Below are 25,184 nucleotides of genomic sequence, written 5' to 3' on the forward strand. Positions count from 1 at the left end.
AACCCTCAGTTTGTTTCCTGAGATTAAGAATTCCTCCTATCAGTGAGATCATATGATACATGTCCTTCTCTGATTGACTTATTTCGCTCAGCATAATACCCTCTAGTTCCATCCACATCATTGCAAATGGCAAGATCTCATTCCTTTTGATGGCTGCATACTATTCCATTGTATATATACACCACATCTTCTTTATCCATTCATCTGTCGATGGACATCTTGGCTCTTTCCACAGTTTGGCTATTGTGGACATTGCTGCTATAAACATTGGGGTGCATGTACCCCTTTGGATCCCTACCTTTGTATCTTTGGGGTAAATACCCAGTAGTGCAATTGCTGGGTCGTATGGTAGCTCTATTTTCAACTTTTTGAGGAATCTCCATACTGTTTTCCAGAGTGGCTGCACCAGCTTGCATTCCCACCAACAGTGTAGGAGGGTTTCCCTTTCTCCGCATCCCCACCAACATCTGTCGTTTCCTGACTTGTTAATTTTAGCCATTCTGACTGGTGTGAGGTGGAATCTCATTGAGGTTTTGATTTGGATTTCCCTGATGCCAAGCGATGTTGAGCACTTTTTCATGTGTCTGTTGACCATTTGGATATCTTCTTTGGAGAAATGTCTGTCCGTGTCTTCTGCCCATTTCTTGATTGGATCATTTGTTCTTTGGGTGTTGAGTTTGATGAGTTCTTTATAGATCTTGGATACTAGCCCTTTATCTGATATGTCATTTGCAAATATCTTCTCCCATTCTGTCACTTGTCTTTTGGTTTTGTTGACTGTTTCTTTTGCTGTGCAAAAGCTTTTTATCTTGATGAAGTCCCAATAGTTCATTTTGCCCTTGCTTCCCTTGCCTTTGGCGATGTTTCTAGGAAGAAGTTGCTGTGGCTGAGGTCGAAGAGGTTGCTGCCTGTGTTCTCCTCTAGGATTTTGATGGACTCCTGTCTCACGTTTAGGTCTTTCAACCATTTTGAGTCTGTTTTTGTGTGTGGTGTAAGGAAATGGTCCAGTTTCATTCTTCTGCATGTGGCTGTCCAATTTACCCAACACCATTTGTTGAAGAGACTGTCTTTTTTCCACTGGACATTCTTTCCTGCTTTGTCAAAGATTAGTTGACCATAGAGTTGAGGGTCCATTTCTGGGCTCTCTATTCTGTTCCATTGATCTATGTGTCTGTTTTTGTGCCAGTACCATACTGTCTTGATGATGACAGCTTTGTAATAGAGCTTGAAGTCCGGAATTGTGATGCCACCAGTTTTGCTTTTCTTTTTCAACATTCCTCTGGCTGTTCAGGGTCTTTTCTGGTCCCATACAAATTTTAGGATTATTTGTTCCATTTCTTTGAAAAAAGTGGATGGTATTTTGATGGGGATTGCATTGAATGTGTAGATTGCTCTAGGTAGCATTGACATCTTCACAATATTTGTTCTTCCAATCCATGAGCATGGAACATTTTTCCATTTCTTTGTGTCTTCCTCAATTTCTTCCATGAGTATTTTATAGTTTTCTGAGTACAGATTCTTTGCCTCTTTGGTTAGATTTATTCCTAGGTATCTTATGGTTTTGGGTGCAGTTGTGAATGGGATCAACTCCTTAATTTCTCTTTCTTCTGTCTTGTTGTTGGTGTATAGGAATGCCACTGATTTCTGTACATTGGTTTTACATCCTGCCACTTTACTGAATTCCTGTGTGAGTTCCGGCAGTTTTGGGGTGGAGTCTTTTGGGTTTTCCACATAAAGTATCGTATCATCTGCAAAGAGTGAGAGTTTGACTTCTTCTTTGCTGATTCGGATGCCTTTATTTCTTTTTGTTGTCTGATTGCTGTGGCTAGGACTTCTAGTACTATGTGGAACAACAGTGGTGCTAGTGGACATCCCTGCCATGTTCCTAACCTTAGGGGGAAAGCTCTGTTTTTCCCCATTGAGAATGATATTCTCTGTGGGTTTTTCATAGATGGCTTTTATGATACTGAGGTATGTACCCCCTATCCCTATACTCTGAAGAGTTTTCATCAAGAAAGGATGCTGTATTTTGTCAAATGCTTTTTCTGCATCTATTGAGAGGATCATATGGTTCTTGTTCTTTCTTTTATTAATGTATTGTATCACATTGATTTGTGGATGTTGAACCAACCTTGCAGCCCAGGAATAAATCCCACTTGGTCGTGGTGAATAATCCTTTTAATGTACTGTTGGATCCTATTGGCTAGTATTTTGGTGAGAATTTTTGCATCCATGTTCATCAAGGATATTGGTCTGTAATTCTCCTTTTTGATGGTTTGGGGATCAAGGTAATGGTGGCCTCATAAAACGAGTTTGGAAGTTTTCCTTCCATTTCTGTATTTTGGAATAGTTTCAGGAAAATAGGTATTAATTCTTCCTTAAATGTTTGGTAGAATTCCCCTGGGAAGCCATCTGGCCCTGGGCTCTTTGTTGGGAGATTTTTGCTTACTGCTTCAATTTCCTTAGTGTTTATAGGTCTGTACAGGTTTTCTGTTTCTTCCTGGTTCCGTTTTGGTAGTTTATACATCTCTAGGAATGCATCCATTTCTTCCAGATTATCTAATTTGCTGGCATATAGTTGCTCATAATATGTTCTTATAATTGTATTTCTTTGGTGTTGGTTGTGATCTCTGCTCTTTCATTCATGATTTTATTTATTTTGGTCCTTTCTGTTTTCTTTTTGATAAGTCTGGCCAGGGCTTTATCAGTCTTATTAATTCTTTCAAAGAACCAGTTCCTAGTTTTGTTGATCTGTTCTACTATTCTTTTGGTTTCTATTTCATTGATTTCTGCTCTGATCTTTATTTCTCTTCTCCTGCTGGGTTTAGGCTTTATTTGCTGTTCTTTCTCCAGCTCCTTCAGGTGTAGGGTTAGGTTGTGTATTTGAGACCTTTCTTGTTTCTTGAGAAAAGCTTGTATTGCTATATACTTTCCTCTTAGGACTGCCTCTGCTGCATCCCAAAGACTTTGAACAGTTGTGTTTTCATTTGTTTCCATGAATTTCTTTTAATTCTTCCTTAATTTCCTGGTTGACCCATTCATTCTTTAGTAGGATTCTCTTTAGCCTCCATGTATGTGAGTTCTTTCCGACTTTCCTCTTGTGATTGAATTCTAGTTTCAAAGCACTGTGGTCCGAAAATACGCAGGGAATGATCCCAGTGTTTTGGTACTGGTTGAGACCTGATTTGTGACCTAGGATGTGATCTATTCTGGAGAATGTTCCATGGTCACTAGAGAAGAATGTGTGTTCTGTTGCTTTGGGATGGAATGTTCTGAATATATCTGTGAAGTCCATTTGGTCCAGTGTGTTATTTAAAGTCTTTATTTCCTTGTTGATCTTTTGCTTAGATGATCTGTCCATTTCAGTGAGGGAGGTGTTAACGTCCGCTACTATAATTGTATTGTTGTCGATGCGTTTCTTTGCTTTTGCTATTAATTGGCTTATATAATTGGCTGCTCATATGTTAGGGGCATAGGTATTTACAATTGTTAGATCTTCTTGTTGGATAGACCCTTTAAGTAGGATAAAATGTCCTTCCTAATCTCTTATTACAGTCTTTGGTTTAAAATCTAATTTGTCTGATATAAGGGTTGCCACCCTAGCTTTCTTTTGGTGTCCATTAGCATGGTAAATGGTTTTCCACCCCCTCACTTTCAATCTGGAGGTGTCTTTGGGTCTAAAATGAGTCTCTTGCAGACAGCATATTAATGGGTCTTGTTTTTTAATCCAATCTGATAGCCTGTGTCTTTTGATTGGGGCATTTAGCTGATTTACATTCAGGGTAACTATTGAAAGATAGGAATTTAGTGCCACTGTATTGCCTGTAATGTGACTGTTACTGTATATTGTCTGTGTTCCTTTCTGGTCTATGTTACTTTTATGCTCTCTCTTTGCTTAGAGGACTCCTTTCAATATTTCTTGTAGGGCTGGTTTCGTGTTTGCAAATTCCTTTAGTTTTTGTTTGTCCTGGAAGCTTTTTATCTCCTTCTATTTTCAGTGACAGCCTAGTTGGATAATAGTATTCTTGGCTGCACATTTTTCTCATTTAGTGCTCTGAATATATCATGCCAGTCCTTTCTGGCCTGCCAGGTCTCTGTGGATAGGTCTGTTGCCAATCTAATGTTTCTGCCATTGTAGTTTACACATCTCTTCTCCTGAGCTGCTTTCAGGATTTTCTCTTTGTCTCTGAGACTCGTAAGTTTTACTATTAGATGTTGGGGTGTTGACCTATTTTTACTGATTTTGAGGGGGGTTCTCTGTGCCTCCTGGATTTTGATGCCTGTTTCCTTCCCAAATTAGGGAAGTTCTCTGCTATAATTTGCTCCAATATACCTTCTGCCCCTCTCTCTCTTTCTTCTTCTTCTCGGATCCTAATTATTCTAATATTGTTTCGTCTTACGGTATCACTTATCTCTTGAATTCTTTTTTTTTTTTTAAGATTTTTATTTATTTATTTGACAGAGAGATAGAAAGGGAACACAAGCAGGGGGAGTGGGAGAGGGGAGAAGCAGGCTTCTCGCGGAGCAGGGAGCCCGATGCGGGGCTTGATCCCAGGACCCTGAGATCACGACCTGAGCCTAAGGCAGACGCTTAACGACTGAGCCACCCAGGCTCCCCTGTCTCTCGAATTCTGCACTTGTGATCCAGTAGTTGTTTATTTCTCTTTTTCTCAGCTTCTTTATTTTCCATCATTTGGTCTTCTATATCACTAAGTCTGTCTTCTGCTTCATTTATCCTAGCAGTTAGAGCCTCCATTTTTGATTGCACCTCAGTAATAGCCTTTTTGATTTCAACTTGGTTAGATTTTAGTTCTTTTATTTCTCCAGAAAGGGTTTCTCTAATATCTTCCATGCTTTTTTCAAGCCCAGCTAGTATCTTTAAAATCGTCATTCTGGGGGCACCTGGGTGGCTCAGTCGTTAAGTGTCTGCCTTCGGCTCAGGTCACGATCCCACGGTCCTGGGATCGAGCCCCGCATCGGGCTCCCTGCTCAGCGGGAAGCCTGCTTCTCCCTCTCCCACTCCCCCTTCTTGTGTTCCCTCTCTCACTGTGTCTCTCTCTGTCAAATAAAAAAAAAAAAAAGTCATTCTGAACTCTAGTTCCAACATCTTACTAATGTCTGTATTGATTAGGTCCCGGGCAGTTGGTACTGCCTCTTGTTCTTTTTTTTGAGGTGATTTTTTTCTGTCTTGTCATTTTGTCCAGAGGAGAATAGATGAATGAGAGAACAAAATGCTAACAGGGTAACAACGACCCCAGAAAAATATACACTAAACAAATCAGAAGAGACCTGAAACCGGGGGAAAAGAAAGGGAAAGAAAGAAAAAAGAAAACGAAAAGGATTAAAAAAAAAAAAGAATATGATCAGATATGATCAGGCTGGTGAATAGATCAGTGCCACACACTAGATTTTGGGCGTATTTTGGTCTGTTAGAAGAAACTGCCTCCCAAAACTTTAAAGAAAGAAAAGCTTATATATGTACAAAAATAAGGGTAAATACAATGAAGGGATGGAATATGACTGTAAAGATGAAAATTACAGAAGATTTTATAAAAGGAATTGATAAGTTGGTTGAAAAAAGAAAAGAAAAATTAAAAAAAAAAAAGAATGTGATCAGGCAGGAGACTAGAACAAAGCCATACACTAGAGATTTAGGGTATATTTTGGTCTGTTAGAAGAAACTGTATCCCAAAGTTTTAAAGAGAGAACAACTTATATATATACCAAAAATAAGGTTAACTACTATGAAGGGATAGAATATGACTCTAAAAATGAAAAATAAAAATGATTTTTAAAAAAGGGATTGATAAGATGTTGGTTGAAAAAGGGAAAAAAAAAAAAAAAGAAAATTAAAAAAATTAACTTTGAAAGACTAAATCGGGGAAAAAAGCCATGGATTCTATGTGCTGTATTCCGCCAGCGCTGGAGTTCTGCCGTTCTCATTGATCAGTAAACTTGGTCTTGGCTGGCTGTTCTTGCTGATCTTCTGGGGGAGGGGCCTGTTGCTGTGGTTCCCAAATGTCTTTGCCGGAGGCAGAATTGCCCCGCCCCCACCGGGTCCGGGCTAAGTAATCTGCTCGGGTTTGCTCTCGGAGCTTCTGTTCCCTGCAAGTTTTACGTACAGCTTTGGAGGACGCGAGTGAAAATGGCGGCCTCCCAATCTCTGCCTGGAGGAGCTGAGAACTCACGGCCCTGCTCCTCAGTGTGCCCCCAGAGAAAAGCAGTCAATCACTCCCATCTCCCTGGTCTCTGGCCGCACTCCGTGCTCACCCAGCCTGTCACCGAGTGTTTTTATCTCTGGCACACGACCCCGTGTGGAGTCTCCAAACCCAGCAGATCCCTGCGGTGCACTCCCACGCTGCTCCTCCCGGGGGAGTCTCCCCGGATCTGCCGCTTGTTGGGTCCCTGCTGGAGGAGCAGTGGCCTGACTGTGCCTCGGATCACAGTTTATGGCAACCCCGAGCTGAGAGCCCTCTCCTCGGCTCCGTCTCTGCAGCCAGCTTCCCTGCTCGGATACCTGGGAGCTCTGCTGCACTCAGGCACCCCCGGTCTTTCTGTGACCCCAAGGGTCCTGAGACCAGAATGTCCCAGAGAGGGTTCCACCCCCCGCTTAGCCACTGGAGCGACGTCCCACAGCAGAGCAGACTTCTAAAAGTTCCGATTTTGTGCTCAGCTGCTCTATCACTTGCTGGTAGCGGCTGACGGAGGCCCGCTCCCCCGCTGTCTATCCTCCTGAATATCGCCTCGGATTCACTTCTCCACACTTCCTACCTTCCAGGTGGTCGCTTTTCTGTTCAGAGAGTTGCTGCTCTTCTTTTCTTCGATCTCCTGTTGAGTTTGTAGGTGTTCAGAATGGTTTGATCCCTATCCAGCTGAATTCCTGGGACCAGACGAAATTTAGGTCTCCTACTCCTCCATCTTGCTCCTCCCCCTAAATTTTTTAATTTTTTTAAGTTATTTAAATTCCGGTTAGCATGCAGTGTATTATTAATTTAAGGTGTGCAGTGTAGTGATTCAACACTTCCATACAATACTTGGTGCTCATCACAAGTGCACTCCTTAAAAAGCCACCTATTTTGGTATGGATTATATTGAATCTGTGCATTAATTTGGTGATTATTGTCATCTTAACAATATTAAGTCTTGCAATCCATAAGCACAGGACTTTTTTTTTTTTAAGATAGAGCATGTGTGAGTGGAGGGGGAGGGGCAGAAGAAGAGGAAGAGAGAGAATTTTTTTTAAGATATTTATTTGCCAGAGAGAGAGAGTGCGTGCACACAAGCAGGGAGCATGGCAGGCAGAGGGAGAAACAGGCTCCCTGCTAAGCAAGGAGCCTGATGCGGGACTCTATCCCAGGACCCTGGGATCATGACCTGAGCTGAAGGCAGCCGCTTACCTTACTGAGCCACCCAGGTGTCCCAGGACATTTTTCAGTATAATCAGGTCTTCTTAATTTTTTTCAACAGTGCTTTGTCATTTTCAATATACAAGTCATTTTTCCTTAAGTGTATAATTCAGTGGTTTTTAGAATATTCAGAGAATTATATAACCATAAACACCGTCCAATTTCAGAACATTTTTATCCCCTCAAAAGAACCCCATTCTGTCTAGCTAGCCTCTGGCAACCACTAATCTACTTTGTCTTTATGGATTTGCCGTTTTGGACATTTCTTATAAGTGGAACTGTTAGTAGGTGCCCTTTGTATCTGGCTTCTTTTATGTAACATAATGCTTTCAAGGTTCATCCATGTTTTTTATGTATAAGTACTTCAGTGTGTGAGGTTTCCAGTTTCTTCACCTCTTTCTCAACACTTGTTATTACCTGTCGTCTTGATTATAGACACTCTTGTAGATGTGAAGTGGTATTATAGTTTGGATTTGTATTTACCTAATGAATTGGAGCATCTTTTCAAGTGCTGATTGGTCATTTATATATCTTCTTTGGAGAAATATCTGTTTAGATGCTTTGCTCTTTTTAAATTGATTGATTTGTCTTTTTATTGTTGAGTTGTAAGAGTTGTTGATATATTCTGGATACAGATCCCTATCAAAAATAGTTTGAAGTCTTAGTGTCATGCTCTAATAAAAATAATATCACATACTACTATTAACATACTATAATAAAATCTTAATTGGAAAGCTTAGGAAATAGGATATCCATAGTGAGATTTATTGTTAATGAAGAGTCAAATAACAACAAAAAGATGAAAACCATTTTGAAGTATAGTGTTATACTTACTTATATGGTAAATATAGCATGTGAACATATTTAAATATCTTGGAATCTTACGGCCTTTTAAGAAGCTAACAGAATGATGGTTTGTGAAAATACTTAGGGTCAGATAGTTTTGTTTTCAGGTCATACTGTGAAAGCTATGTTTGTATCTGTAATAACTTATTTCCTTTATAATTTACTCTTTCCTCCTAAAAGTAGGTAATAGAGTGTAGGGTGTTGTTTTTTTTTTTTAAGGTCTGCTGAATTTAACATCTTCATTAGTTGATTTCTCATTCCTCTCTCATAATAAATCTTTACCTTATCACACAGAAGCACTTGATAATGTAAAACAATAATTTCAGATTTCAATAAAGGATGTTTAAAAACAAAAGAAGCATAGTAAAAACAATTGGAATAGAATTATATTCTGATAAAAAAAATTCTTGGATTTAATTAATGGTTTGAAATAGTTTTTGAAGGATGAATCTCAGGGTTAATAGTTAGAATCATTTTAAACTTCAACAAAGTAAGTTTCAGATCAGGCCCAAGCCAAAATTGAAATGTAATTTAATAATCTGTGGTAGTCTAATAGCAGAATTAGGAAAATCATTATTATGAATGGAGACAAAAATGTTAACATTCTCTAGTAAATTAAGGAATCTGCTTCGTGTTTAAGATTTGGAAAGTTAGCAAACTGAACAAACAGAATAAATTATTAAATAATAGGGCATTTATTTTTTCACATCATTCTGACGTATTTTAAAGTTCTAGGGCACCTGGGTGGTTCAGTTGGTTAAGTGTCTGTCTCTTCATTTCAGCTCAGGTCATGATCTCAGGGTCATGAGATTGAGCCCCATGTTGGACTCCACGCTGGGTGTGGAGCCTGCTTAAGATTCTCTCTCCCTCTCCCTCTGCCCCTCCCCCCCACATGCTCTCTCTTGCTCTCTCTCTCAAAATAATGTTTAAATAAAAATGTAAACAGCTAATTACACTACACTTCCTAAAATTAAAAAATTAAGATGGGGCACCTGGGTGGCTCAGTTGTTAAGCATTTGCCTTCGGCTCAGATCATGATCCCAGGGTCCTGGGATCAAGCCCTGCATCAGGCTCCCTGCTCGGCGGGAAGCCTGCTTCTCCCTCTCGCACTCCCCCTGCTTGTGTTCCCTCTCTCACTGTGTCTCTCTCTGTCAAAAAAATAAAGTCTTTAAAAAAAAATTAAGATAATTTAAAACTTGATAGAAGTAAAAATACAAATGAGTGAAATTTGTGTGTACAGTCTTGGACAAACAGATGAGCTTTATGTATGATTGTGTTTCATATGAGATCAACAGATATATCTAGTTTAAAAATTTTTAAACATCAGATGGAATTTTTACATTATTAAACTGAAGATCTTCAAAAATTATTGTTAGGAAATTTTTTTGTTTAAACACAGCAACCAATAATAAAGAATCTTTTCTGATTTTTAGTACAGTTTATTAGTATTCAGCAGTCTGAAATTCTCCAACTTTCAGAATAAAGTTGTGTAGAATAAACTCTCCATTAGTTGCTGATTTATTTTAACCACACAGTATTCTATAGTACAAAGATTAAAGATTTTATAAAGAAAACAGTTCCATGTGGTAAAACAGATGTCTGAAGATTTTTCGTTGTAATAGATAAAATCTTTATTTGCTAGAGCCTTGCATAGAGGTTACCAGTGCTTCTCCCACCCTAACAAAATAATTTCTGTTCAGAATCTCTAGGGCTGCGGAGTAAAGTTCTGAGGAAAATTGAAGAGCTCAGGACAAAGGTGAAAACCCTTTCTTCTGGAATTCCTGATGAATTTCTATGTCCAATAACGAGGGAGCTTATGAAAGATCCTGTCATTGCATCAGGTATGTGTGATGCTTTTCTAAGTTTCAGGGCATATCATGTGCTAAATGAAAAAATAATGTAATTAGTTCACAGAAGTTTGTTTAAATGTGGAACATTTTTAAAATCTGTTTTATAGCTCATAAGTAGTTTTTTAAACTCCTCTGATCTGAGGTAAACTACTGAACATTATATATTTCTTAATAAAATTGGATGGAGTAGGTTTGGATAAGATTAGAGACAAAAGGGGTAAGTTTAACAAGCTTTACTTGTGAAATGTGTTTTTGGTTACAAGTATGCAAGGTAAAATACTGTTTTTGAGATAGACTGTTGAGATCTCTTATGTTTGTCTATCATGAATTTAAACAACCTTACCGGAATAAGATTTAAAGGTTATAAAATTGCATCTTTCCACATTAATTTCTAATCTTTGTCAATAGGCACAGACATATATACTTTACATAGTTGTAATCAGTGAATCCATATTATGTTTTTTAATTTTTGTGTAAAACTTTATACATTTCTAAATATTGACGTAGTCTACATAATTTTCAGTTTTAATAACCTTATTCCACTGTGGCTCTATGTTACATTTTGACTCTTGTAAACACATATATATACCAAATAGTGGAAATCTTTATATTGTAAATAGCATTGCAATGATACCTTGGTATTTCCTTTTTTCTCTTACCCATTACTTAGGGTTATTTTTATGGCATGTGTGTCCCAAAGCAGAATTAACTAATCAGAATATTTTATGAACATGAAAAAGAATGGTTTTGATCGTTTTTATTAGAATATTCAGTGGACATTTGAAAAGTGTGGTCTTTCCCCATTGCATAGTTTTGGCAACCTTGTTGAAGATCATTTCACCACAGACGTGAGGGTTTATTTCTGGGTTATTTTGTCCCATTGGTCTGTATGTTTGTCTTTATGCCAGTACCATACTTTTTTGATTACTATAGCTCTGTAATATGTTTTGAAATCGGGAAGTATAAGGCCTCCAGCTTTGTTATTTCAGGATTGTTGTAGCTCTTTAGGATACTTTGGGATTGCATATGAATTTTAGTATGGGTTTTCCTATTCCTTTAAAAAGTGCCATTTGGATTTTGATGGAGATTGTATTGAAACTGTAGATGACTTTGGTTAAGTATGGACATTTTAACAATATTAACTCTTCCCATCCATGAATAGGATGTCTTTCCATTTATTTGTATCTTCTTTTACTTCTTTCCACAATGTTTTGTAGTTTTCAGTGTAAAAGCCTGCCAGGATTTTCATCAAAATGGTGTTTAATCTATTGATCAATTCAGAACTGACAGCTCCAACTCATGAATATCACACAGCTCTCCCTTTTCTTAGGTCTTCATTCTGTTAGCAGTACTTTGTATTTCAGTGTATAGGCTTTACACATACTTTGTTAATACTGTCATTAGGTATTTAGTATTTTTATAACACTATAGATACTAGTTTTTAAAATTTCAATTCCCAATTCATTGTTTTTCACAGTTGATTTTATAGATTGACTTTGTACTCTGTGACTTCGCTTCAGTTTATTAGTAATAATACCTTTTATAGATCTTTTTACTTGATTTTCTTCATACATGATCCTGTCATCTGCAAGTAGACATTCGTATTTCCAATCTGTATGCCTCCTTCCACCCCTACCTCTTGTCCTGTTTCTTGTTATGCTGGCCAGGATTTGCAATACAGTGTTGAAAAGAAGTGGTGGGAATGCCTTAATCTGCTCTTAAGAGGGAAGTATTCAGTTCAATTCAATCTTTCACCATTAAGTATGATGTAAGCTGCCTTCTATCAAGTTAAAGAAGTTCTCTTCTATCTCCAGTTGCTGAGAATATATAAAATGCTTATCCACTGAAATAAGATGGTTTTTCTCTTTTATCCTGTATTATGATAGATTACTATATTAGTTCCCCATTGCTGTCATAACAAATCACCACAAAATTAGTAGCACAACATTTCTGTAGGTCAGAGGTCCAGTACATTCTCACAGGCAAAAATCAAGGTATTGGCAGGTTCTGTTCCTTGCTGGAGGCTCTAGGGAAGAATCCATTTCTTGCTCATTTAGGTTGTTGGTAGAATTCAGTGCCTTGTGATTTTAGGACTGAGGCCCTATTTTTTTTTGCTGGCTATAACCTGAGGGTTGTTCTCCCCTGTGGTAGGCAGAATGATGGCTCCCCAAGGATGTCCATGTTCTAGAGCCCCAGAGCCTATCAATGTTACATGGCCAAAAGGGCTTTGCAGATATGATTAAGGATCTTGAGATAGAAGAGTTCCCTGTATTATCTGATCGACCCCGTGTAATCACAAGGATCTTTGTAAGTGAAAGAAGGAAGCAGGAGAGTCAGAGGAGAGGTGACAACAGAACAGAGGTTGAAGTGATACAGGACCATGAGCTAAGGAATTCAGGCAGCCTCTAGAAGCTAATAAAGACAAGGAAACAGATTCTCCCTTAGAGCCTTTGGAAAGAATGCCATCCTGCCAACACCTTGATCTTAACCCAATGAAACTGATTTCATATTTCTGATCTGCAGAACTGTAAGATAATAAATTGTGTTAAGTCACTAAGTTTGCAGTAATTTGTTACAGAGGCAATAGGTAATTAATACACTGGCTCCTTTTTCCAGCTTCAAACCTAGTATCTCTTTGTATCACATTGCATCTCTTTGACCCACTTTCCTACCTTCCTCTTCTGCTTTTAAGAACTCCTGTGATAGATACTTTCCTGTTTTAAAATCAGCTGATTAGTGACCTCAGTTCCTTGGCAAGCTTAATAATCTTTTGCCGTGTTAACATAACATAGTCAAAGGTTCCAGGATTAGGATGTAGGCATGTTTGTGGGTCATTATTCTGCCTAACACAATTACATTCATTGATTTTTTTTATTGTAATATAAAAATACATAAAATCATTTTATCAGTTTTTGAGTATACAGTTCAGTGGTATTGAATTTGACTGTTCTGGATACCTCATATAAGGAGAATCATGGCAATATTTGTCCTTTTGTGTTGACTTACTTAGCATAGTGTCTTCAGGATTCATCCACATTGTATCATGTGTCACAATTGGTTTCCTTTTTAAGGGTAAAAAATATTCCATTGTATGTTTATATCATACTTGGTATATACATCCAACCGTGGACATGTGGGTTTTTACCACCTTTGGCTATAATGAATAATGCCACTGTGGATGTGGGTATACAAATATCTGCTCAAGTCCCTGCCTTCAGTTCTCTTGGGGTATATACCCAGAAGTCGAATTGTCCGGTCATATAGTAATTCTGTATTTAATTTTTTGAGGAATCACCGTACCATGTCCACAGTGGCTGCACCATTTTACACTCCCACCAGCAGTTCACAAGGGTTCCAATTTTTCTACATCCTTACCTGTACTTAACTATTTTCTAGTTTTTGTTTTGTTTTATAATAGTCATCTTGATGGGTGTGAGGTAGTAGCTCATTTGGATTTTGTGTGTGTGTGGTTTTTTTTTTTAGATTTTATTTATTTGACAGAGAGAGAGACAGCAAGAGAGGGAACACAAGCAGGGGGAGTGGGAGGGGAGTAAGCAGGCTTCCCACTGAGCAGGGAGCCCGATGTGGGACTCGATCCCAGGACCCTGGGATCATGACCTGAATGAGCCAAAGGCAGATGCTTAACGACTGAGCCACCCAGGCACCCCTCATTTGGATTTTGATTGGCATTTCCCTAATGACTAGGATGTTGAATGTCTTAGCTACTTCTTGGCCATTTATATTTCTTTGGAGAAATATCTAAGTCCTTTACCATTTTTCAATCTGTTTTTTTGTTGTTGAGATACAGGAGTTCTTTATATATTCTGTATATACCTTCTCAGGTATGATTTACAGGTATATCTCCCATTCCACAGGTTGCCTTTTCACTCTGTTAATGGGGCCCTTTGATACACAAAAGTTAATTTTGATGAAGTCCAGTTTTTTTCTTTTATTGCATGTGCTTTTGGGGTCATATACATAGGAAATCAGTACCAAATCCAATGTCATGAAGCATTGCCCCTGTGTTTTCTTCTAAGTGTTTTATTTAGTTTCTACATTTAGGTTTTTGTTCCATTTTGAGTTAATCTTTGTATATCGTGTACTTATCCTTTTGTATGCAGATATCCACTTCGCCAGCACCATTTGTTAAAGAGACTGTTCTTTCCTCCATTGAATGGTCTTGGCACCCTTGTTGAAAACACTAGGCTATACATGTGGGGGGTTATTTCTCTCTGTATTCTGTTGCTCTACATAGCTGCCTTTATGCCAGTACCACACTGTTTTGGTTACTGTGGCTTCGTCTATAGTAACTTTTGAAATCAGGAAATGGGAGTCTTCCAACTTTTTCTTTCAGATTGTTTTGGCTCTTCCGGATCTCTTGCAACTCCATATGAATTTTAGGATGGATTTTTCTATTTCTACAAAAAATGTCTTTGGCATTTTGAGAGGGATTGTGATGGGGATCACGTGGACTCTTTAACTGCTTTGGGTACGATGGGAATTTTAACCATTGTCTTCCAGTGCATGAACACAATGTCTTTCCTTTGTGTCTTTAATTTCTTGCAGCGATGTTCTGTCGTTTTCAACATGCAAGTCTTTTATCTCCTTGCTTAAGTTTATGACTAAGTATTTAATTCTTTTTGATGCTATTTGTAATTGGAATTGTCCTAATTTCCTTTTTGGATTCCTCAGCGTATAGAACCACAGCTGATTTTTGTATGTTGATTTTGTATCTTGCAACTTTGCTGAATTGATTTTAGAACTTTTTTTGTGGCATCTCTGGGGTTTGAATTCTTCACTTACTGCTGGATTTGATATGCTAATAAATATTTTCAGTATTTTTGTATCTGTGTTCATAAGGGATATTGGAGTTTTCTTTGTAGGAGAGTTCCTTTGTAGGAGATTTGAATTATGAATTCAAATACAGCTTTTAATAGATTACTTCACCAAATTAGATTTCTGAGTATTCGCTCTTCTTGGAGGTTTGCATTTTCAATTACTTTTAAGATATTCTTGTTGGCATCATTTTAATGTATTTTGTTTTGAATTGTATCATTTGTTTTAATCTTGATTCTCTTTTTGTTCATAATTGCATGGTATTTTTCTTTCAATCTATTTTTAAAACAGTGTACATCTTGGATTTTCACATAATAATCTTTCACCAAAGGTAACCCATTTCCTAACTTTTAACATTATAGATGAATAAAAATGTTCTTCTGATTAAAGTTTATCTAAATTGAATCATAAACTAGGTCTTTTTTGGGTCTAGCTTCTTGCTTTAAGCATGGTTTGTGTGATTTATCCATGTTATTGTACAAAGCAGTAATTTGTTAAATTTTTACGTGTGAATATACTACAAATTATTCATTCTATCATTATTGGCTGCCATGAACCTTAATCATCTTCTTTGGTGAACACCCATGTGCATTGCTTTGGGGTATATTCCAGAGAGTAGATATGTACAGGCTGTTACCCAGAGTGGTTGAAACCCACTCCAGCAGTGTGTAAGAATTCTAGTTGCTCCCCAGCCTTACTTATATTTAGTATTGCCTCTTTCATTTTAGCCTTTATGATTTTGATTGAAGCAATTGAAGATTCACATGCAGTTCTAAAAAATAACAGATCCTGTACACTTTGCCCAGTTGTTCTGCTGCCAACATTTTGTAAAATGATACAATATCACAACTAGGATATGGACACTGATGCAGTCTATAAACTTTAGATTTCCCCAGTTCCATGCATGTGTTGTAAATTCTACAAGTTTGTCCCTTTTGGACATCAACCACCAATCAAGACAGAACAGTTCCAAACCTACAAACCTTCTTTTGCCTTTTTATACTTAGATGTCCTCCAGACCTCATCTGTCCTCCATTTCTAAAAGTTGTCATTTCAAAAGTATTATATGAATGGAATCATACAGTAAATAACATTTTGGGATTAGCTTTCTTTCTTCCACGTAGTATAATCCAGGGAGAGTTGCCATCTTTTTATTTTTAGTCTTCCTGTATTACTTTTAGAGGTGTTCCCTGGGGGAAACATACATATAGTTGAAGTTGAATTTTTTTAAAAATCTGTCCTCAGGACGCCTGGCTGGCTCAGTCGGTAGAGCCTGCTAGTCTTGATCTCAGGGTTGTGAGTTTGAGCCCCACGTTGGGTGTAGAAATTAAATAAAGATGAATTTTTTTATACAATTTAATAGAATTGAACTGATTTCTGTCTATTGTGATTGATCTATCTGGGCTAATTCCTTCCAGCATGTTTCCATTTGATTTTGCTTTCTTCTAGCTCTTTTCTCCTTCTTTGCTGAATTTTTCTGAATTGATTACATGTCCTTTTTGGCTTTTTCTCCCCCTGGTGTTTCAGAAGACCTCTACACCTTGTATCTGTTAAACTGCCTTAGAAGCATTCTTACACAGTATTTTTATTCATCTATCCTTTATAAAAAGCAGCATGTGCTTGGTGAGAAACAAGCAATAGGAAATATAGATTTTGAAGATGTGGAGGCTTCTTCTTTTTCTGATACAGCCTTCCAGATATTTTTCTATTTATAATTTTATTCTGTGACAAAGGGATATGATATAAACTTTAAAAATTGAATTTACTTAACATATGAGATAGTATTTGTCAGTATGCTCACAACTACAGAACAGTATTTCATGGTATGAACGTGCCATAAATTAACTCACACTGCTGATGGACATCTTTTTCCAAGTAATTCTGCAGAAGAAAATCCTCAGTCATGTAGTATATACACAGGTACACTAGATAAAATCTTAATACTGATAGGTACTGCCCTATTTTTAAATTTTTAGTTTGAATTATGCTCATCTTTTTAAAAATTGGCTTGTCCAATTTTTGCCCATTCAGACCTCCAGATAAATTTTAGGATCCTCTTGTTATACTACAAAAGAAAATCTAATTGATATTTTGATTCGAATTACAGAAAATCTAAAAACAAACTTAATTTGGAGTTGGAGTGAGGAGTAGAAATGAAAACTTTACACTAGTCAGGTGTTCCATCATCTTATGGCTTTCAAGTCTGTTCTGAACATTTAAGTATGTTAATTCATGACTAAGTGTTCACACTTAGTCATTTCAAAAGTGAAAAAAACTAACAAACCCTATCTGACCATTTTGCTTTTTCTCTAAAGTGTTTCCTCTCAATTATATAGAGAGAACATACTGTGGCATTTGTTGTTGCTGTGCAAGTATAATGTCAGTTTAATTCCGATTTTTTTGTTTCAAACAGTTTTTCTTTGGTAGTATTTTTAATTCTTGTCCAGGGTGCATAGCGCTCCTTGAATGGAACTCTGTGCCTTTTATCAATTTTGGAAAACTTTCAGCCATTCTCATTCTATATACCTTATCTCTTCAGCCTTTCTAGGTAATTTTCTCAGACCTACCTCCCAGTCCTCTAAACACTGTTTAACCTTTCCATTGACATTGCTTCAAAATTTCAATGTCAGTAGTTTTTCATTTCTGGAAATCTGATTTAGCCTGGAGTTTAAAGACACAGATTCTGGAGCCAGCCTGCTTGGGTCACTCCAAGGTCAAATAGGGAGTTATTCAGGCCATACATCAGTTTCTTCATAAGATTGTTGTGCAGATTAAATGAATTAATATAGGTAACAGTGCTTTGGAACAGTATAGATTCATTCTTATTTTAGAAATATTCGGAGGTTGTATTTATTTTCACTTTCTGAGGTTTGTGCAGTCCTAAATCTGCTCTTTGTTGTCTGTGAGTGTTCACCTTCAGTCAAGTATTACCTGTGGAATTTCAGTGCAGGAAGAGGGCATATAGCCCCAGAGAGGTGCTGGGCTGGCTTTGTCCATTTCCCAGGACAACAGGGGGACTGAGCAAGTTTTTTTCTTGGACAAAGGTAATATAAATTCAGAGCCCAGGCCAGTGAGCTAATATTTTTCACTTGAACCTTTCATAAGGGTGAAGCCATTTGAACCTGCAAGTCAGCTATACATGTAAAAAGATGTTTCTTTTAGTCACATTTCTAAGTATAATATAGCAAGAAATTTGGGGGTTTAATCTGCTTGATTACCAGAAATGGAAGTCTAAGAAACAAATCTTGTAATAGGTATCATTTCTTTGGTATTTTACCAGAACCTGTCCATCTGAGTATATTATTAAATATTGTTTACTAGCTAGAACTAGCTGCTGGTACAGTTCTCGATTTGTCCACTCATTATCTTGGTTTATAGCAAAAGTCAAATGGTACTGTTTGGACAAATATTTTTTATTGAAGGATTTAAAAACAAGCAAACTTACTAGTTAACACTGAATGTGTACTATATATTCTTATAAAAATTGTCATTTTTCTCCCCTGGCACCACCTTTGATTTAAATAAGCCAACTCTAGTTGTAGTAAGCTTCATGCATGAATTTTTCAAAGAAAACAGGAGTGTCATTTTTAGTTATAATAATGCGTCAGTGGCTTTTCTTTTATACATGAAAGGCTCTGTGTGTGTATGTGAAGGTGGGGAGGGGTCTTTGCTTTGTAGCTCTGATAATTAATCCCTCACACTGCTCTGGAATGAGCTTTAGTAGTGTGCAACCTTACACATCATTAGCAATGCTCTAGATCCAATCCAAATGCCTGCTTTTCCTGTTTATCAAATATTTGTTACCAGCCGAAAACTTATTCTACAGAATCACTATTTTATAATACCATGAAAAGCTGATATTGAAGTTTACGTAAACTACGGCCAGTGTAACTGACTTTGTTATAGTAGGAAACCTGCACCTCCATAGACTGAATGATTTGACATTTTATTCACTACCACCACCCAAGAAACTAACAATCCACAAGCAGGGAAGGAAAAATTATTCACTTACGGGAATTCAGTTAAAGGTGACAAAACACTATATGATAACATGCTCTAACAGTGCAGATAAAATATACATTAAAAATGAGAGTAGAGAATATGAAAAATTGAATACACTCACTGATTATTAACTGATGAAAAGCCTATTTGAAGTTTTGAGTATGTTCTTGGTTGCTTTTAAAGATTTTATTTATTTAAGAGAGTGAGCAAGAGAGGGACAAGCAGACTCCCCACTGAGCAGGGAGCCTGATGCGGGGCTCAATCCCAGGACCCTGGGATCATGACCTGAACTGAAGGCAGACGCTTAACCGACTGAGCCACCCAGACACCCCTCTTGGTCTCTTTTTAAAAGATACTAGGGTAAAGGTAACCAGCATTAAAATTGATGAAACCAGCTCCCATAGTGAAAGTTTATGTGATATATAAAAAATACAGTTTGGGGGCGCCTGGGTGGCTCAGTTGTTAAGCGTCTGCCTTCAGCTCAGGTCATGATCCCAGGGTCCTGGGATCGAGCCCCACCTCAGGCTCCATGCTCCGCAGGAAGCCTGCTTCTCCCTCTCTCACTCCCACTGCTTGTGTTCCCTCTCTCACTGTGTCTGTCTCTGTCAAATAAATAAATAAAATCTAAAAAAAAAAAAAAAAAAAATACAGTTTGGTTTTAACTCATCACTAAAGAGAAAAAAGATTTGAGATTAGCTAACAAAGCACAGTCCAACCTAAAGGATTCAGACAGGCTAGAAATAAAAGGATAGGCATGAAGAAGGGGTTACATACATGTCTGTAAAAATAGAATTCAGACCAAAAAAAAATTTTTTTTAAGACACAGGAAAATACTATGTAATACTAAAGACCACAATTCTCAGGGAAGGTAGCTATTATTAGCTATGCAGTCTCAAACACAGCAACAACTTTCATAAAGCAGAAATGTACCAAACCCTGAACGTTCAAAAGACATTACACTTTTTTAAAAAGATACGGGACATTCATAAATATTAACTGTATTTAAGCACCCAGCACTAACACAAACAGCATTACCTCACCACAATGGAATGTAACTAAGAAATAACAAAAGTGGGCCCCTCTCACCTGGAAGGTCAAAAACATTCTATTATCAGATTTATCTAGCCTGGTGGCAAATGAATTAGCTATTATTGAATTCATAATATTCCACATAGTAATAATATTAACATGGACATTATTTATCAGTAATAGGCCAGTGTGATGGTAATAGAAGATTAAGGTTCATTTTACTCAACTTCGAGTATATTTTCTTACTCAAGCTATTCTTACAATTCAACAGTAAGACAAATCATCCAATTAAAAGATAGGCAAAGGATTTGAATAGACCTTTCTCCATAAGAGATATACAGATGCCCAGTAAGCACTAGAAAAGATGTCCAATATCATCATGGAAATGAAAATCAAAACCACATTGAGATACCACTTGATAGATTCTAGTCTTCCTAGTAGGTTAACGTGTTAGATTTGCAGAAATATTGCCAGTGGAGATGTAAAATGGTACAGCTGCTGTTGAAAATAGTTTGGCAGTTCCTCAAAAAGCTAAACATAGTTACCATGTGATGTAGCATTTGTACTCCTAGATATATATCCAAGAGAATTGAAAATATTCATCCAAAAAGTTGTACATGAATGCTCATAGTCTTATTGATAAGAGCCAGAAAGTGGAAATAACCCAAATGTCCCATCACTGAATGAATAAAATGTGGTATATCCATACAATGGAATATTAATCAACTATAAGAAGGAACAAATACTGACACATGCTACATGGATGAACCTTGGAAACATTATGTTAAGTGAAAGAAGACAGACACCAAAGGCCACATATTATATGATTCTGTTTATAGGAAGTGTTCAGAATAGGCAAATCTATAGAGACAGACAGTAGATTTGTGGTTGCCAGGAGAGGGGAGAGTGAATGCTAAGGGGTATAGGGTTTCTTTATGGAGTGATGAAAATGTTTTGAAATTAGTATAATTCAGAGTTGTACAACCATCACCATTAAGAATCTGAATTGTATACTAAAAAAGGTAGACTTTATGTCAACTGTATCTCAAAAGAAAAAGGCACTAACGGCATCTGCAGAAATCATCTACCATCTCTAGGACTCTAGGGAAGAAAAGGAAGTTGAGGTTATCAGAACCTCATGTGGGTCTCCAAGAACCAGAATCCAGGCCTTTAAGAAGGGGTAGCTACCAGCTGGTGCCTCTAAAGGGGAAAGGATAAGACAAATTGGGGCAGTACCTACAATGAAACAAGCAAAAAATCTGCAGAGTATAACCAACTACCCCTGCCAGATGAAGGGCCATGGCTAGGCACAGCACTGGTAGGAGCCTTCACTCTGTTTTTGTCTTCTTCTAGAGGAATCCAATTGCAAGATCTAACAAGAAGCCAACTGGTAAAGCAGAAATGTGGTTTGCATTATCCTGGCTCCAGCATGCGGAGTCCTCAGTATCATGCATGAATTTAGAGCTGAGAGACGATAGCTTAATAAGTCTAATCAGCATTTAGCAAGTCAAATCAAAGAGGAATCAATAGCCTTCATGTGTAAATGTATATGTAAACAAAAGCAATCAAAAGGTATAACATTGCCACAACATGGGATTGAGAGGGTATTATGCTAAGACAGAGAAGGACAAATACTATATGATTTCACTTATATGTGGAATAAAAAAAAAATGAACAAAAAGCAGAAACAGACCCACAAATACAGAGAATAAACTGATAGTTGGCAAAAGGGAGGGTGGGTAGGGGAATGGGCAAAATGGGTAAAGGGGGGGAGCAGGAGATAGGCTTCCACTTATGGAATAAGTCGGGGATAAAAGGTACAGCATAGGGAATATAGTCAAGGATACTGTAATAGCTTTGTATGGTGATAGCTGGTAACTACACACTTGTGAACATAGCATAATGTACAGACTTACCAAATCACTATGTTGTACACCCAAAACTACCATAGTGTGCCAACTTCAATTTAAAAAAGAATGTACAACAGAGGACTTAATGTGCCAAACAGTCATGAAGAAAACAAAGAACATCCCTGCAAAGTAAACCTGGAACAAATGGAGAGCATACCATGACAAGAAGATACAATGTCCGCAAGATGTCACTATTAGATTTTTTCCTAGTGATACAGAAGATGATGATTAGGTTCCATTGGAAAGACCACACAACAAATAATCTAGAAAATGAAAAAGAGGAGTGTCACTAGCCCTATCAGATATTAGAACATGTTTTAAGCCTTTGGGATTGGCACATGAATAGAACAACAGGAAAAAAATTTTTTTAAATACAGAAATTGATCCAAGTGCATTTGGAAATTTAGTGAATGATAAAAATGGCATATGTTAAGTCAGTGGTAACAATAAATATTTAAAAAGTGGTATTCTCACAACTAATAGCCATATGGAAAAGGGTAACACTGCCTTCATCTCTTATACTGCACATCTAAATTCCAAATGGATTAGAGAGAGAGAAACATAAAAAAAGTCTTAGAAGGAAATATAAATTCCTTGATAATCTGGAAATGGGGACACTTCCTAACCTGGATTCAAAATCCAAGAGAAATGTGTGGAAAACTAATGAAGTGTTTATATTCCAAAGATATAAAAAATATTCAAGGAATACCAATCCTTCTCAAACTTAAAAAACTAGGCAAAGAGGGAGCACTTCCAAACTCATTTTACAAGAACAGCATTACCCTGATAATAAAACCAGACAAGAACACACGAGAAAATTATGGACCAATATCCCTAATGAACATAGATGTAAAATTCCTCAGTTTTAGCAAACCAAATTCAGTACATTAAAAGGATTACATACAATGATCAAATGGGATTTATTCCAAGGATGCAAGGATGGTTCAGCCTCTGTAAATCAACATGATATATACCACATTAACAAAAAGGATAAAAATCCTATCTTCAATTGATGCACAAAAAGCCTCTGACAAAATTCAACATCCATTTATGATAAAAGCCCTCAACAAAATGGGTATAGAGGTAATGTACCTCAACATAATAAAGGCTATATATGACAAGCCCACAGCTAACATCAATGTCAGCAGTGAAAAGCGGACATCTTTCCCAGTAAGATCAGGAACAAGACAAGAGAGCCTACTTTCCTCACTTTTACTCAACATAGTATTGGAGGGGTGCCTGGGTGGCTCAGTCGTTAAGTGTCTGCCTTCGGCTCAGGTCATGATCCCAGGGTCCTATTCTCTCTCTCCCACTCCTCCTGCTTGTGTTCCCTCTCTGTGTCTCTCCCCGTCAAAAAAGAAAAAAAAAAAACTTAAAAAAGAAACGCAAAACAAAACATAGTATTGGAAGTTCTAGCCTGAGAAGTTAGGCAAAAAAAAAAAAAAAAAAAGTAAAATGCATCCAACTTGGAAAGGAAGTGGTGTCACTGTTTGCAGATGACATGTTTTTATATATGAAAAACTATAAAGACTCCACAAAAAAACTGTTAGAACTAATCAAATTCAGTAAAAGTTGCAAGATACAAAGTTAATACACAGGAATTTGTTGTATTTCTGTATACTAGTGACAAGCTCTCAGAGAAATTAATACTCCCATTTACAACTGCATCACAAAGAATAAAATACCTAGGAATAAATTTAACCAAGGAGGTAAAAAAAAAAAAGAAAAACAAAAAAACCCCAAAAAAACCTGTACACTGAAAACTGGAATACATTGAGAAAAGAAACTGAAGAATACACAAAGAAATGGAAAGACATGGATTGAAAGAATATTGTTAAAATATCTCTACTCCCCAAAGCAATCTACAGATTCAGCGAAATCCCTGTCAAAATCCCAATGGCATTTTTCACAAAAAAAAGAGCAAATTTTTATGGAATCACAGAAGACCCTGAATAGCCAAAGCAATCTTAACAAAAAAAAGCTGGAGGCATCACAATTCCTGATTTCAAACTATATTACAAAGCTATGGTATTAAAAGAGTATGGTATTGGCATATAAACGGATACAAACAGAATAGAGAGCCCAGAAATAAACCCACACATATATGATCAATTAATCTACAACAAAGGAATGAGGAATATACAATAGGGAAAGGCCTCTTCAATAAATGGTGCTGAGAAAACAACAGCCATTTGCAAAAGAAAGAAATGGGACCACTATCTTACACCATATACAAAAATTAACTCAGAATGGATTAAAGACATGTAGGACATGAAACCAAAAAACTTCTGGGAGAAAACATAGGTGGTAAGCCCTTTGACATCTGTCTTGGCAATGATTTTTTTGATGTAACACTAAAAGCAAAGGCAACAAAAGCAAAAATAAGTGGGACTACATCAAACTAAAAAGCTTATGCACGGCAAAAGAAACCATCAGCAAAGTGAAAAGGCAGCTTATGAAATGGGAAAGAGTATTTGCAAATCACACATCTGATAAGGGTTAATGTCCAAAATATATAAAGAACTGTAACTCAATAGAAAAAAGATAGGCAGAGGATCTGAATGTACATTCTTCCAAAGATTACATATAGATTGTCAACAAGTACATGAAAAGGTGCTCAACATTACTAATCATCAGGGAACTACAAAACCACGAGCTGTCACCTCGTAACTGTTAGAAATGGTTATTATATATATGAAAAAAAAATGTTGGTGACAATGTGGAGAAAAGGGAACCCTTAGGTGCTGTTTGGTGGGAATGTAAAATGGTGCAACCAATATGGCGAACAATATGGAGATTCCTCAAATTAAAAATAGAACTACCTTGTGATCCAGCAATTCCACTACTGGGTATTTATTCAAAGGAAGCAAAATCACTAACTTGAAAAGATATCTGTACCCCCACATTCATTGCCAGTATTTATTAATAGCCAAGACATATAAACAACCCCAGTGTCCATCAGTGGATGAATGCATAAAGAAAATATATACATGTGCAATGGAATATAATTCAGCCACAATAAAGGAAATCCTGACATTTGTGCCATCATGGATAGACCTTGAGGACATTGTGCTACGTAAAATAAGTCAGAGAAAGATAAATACCCTATGATCTCTCTCACATGTAGAATCTAAGACAAAACACTGAATTCATGGATACAGAGAATAGATTGGTGGTTGCCAGAGGCAGAGGGTGGGGGAATGGGCCAAAGTGTGCAGGTAGTCAATAGCTAAAAACTTCCAGTTACGAAATTAGTCTTAGAGATACAGTGTTCAGCATGGTGACTATAGCTAACAATGTATACT

The 25,184-nt window shown here is 37.1% G+C and overlaps 1 protein-coding gene across 4 annotated transcripts in view; it reads left to right on the forward strand.

Moving 5' to 3' along the window:
• The window catches only part of WDSUB1 (WD repeat, sterile alpha motif and U-box domain containing 1), a 55,615-nt gene that overhangs the window by 26,899 nt on the left and 3,532 nt on the right, over window positions 1–25,184 (forward strand). For all 4 annotated transcript variants that reach the window (XM_032409946.1, XM_032409955.1, XM_032409965.1 and 1 more), the window contains one exon: window positions 9,953–10,093. In XM_032409946.1, coding sequence (XP_032265837.1) covers window positions 9,953–10,093 — 141 coding nt within the window. The remainder of the gene's footprint in view (window positions 1–9,952; window positions 10,094–25,184) is intronic.

The sequence above is a fragment of the Phoca vitulina genome, unplaced genomic scaffold, assembly GCF_004348235.1.
Source record: "Phoca vitulina isolate PV1807 unplaced genomic scaffold, GSC_HSeal_1.0 scaffold1, whole genome shotgun sequence".
Lineage (NCBI taxonomy): Eukaryota > Metazoa > Chordata > Mammalia > Carnivora > Phocidae > Phoca > Phoca vitulina.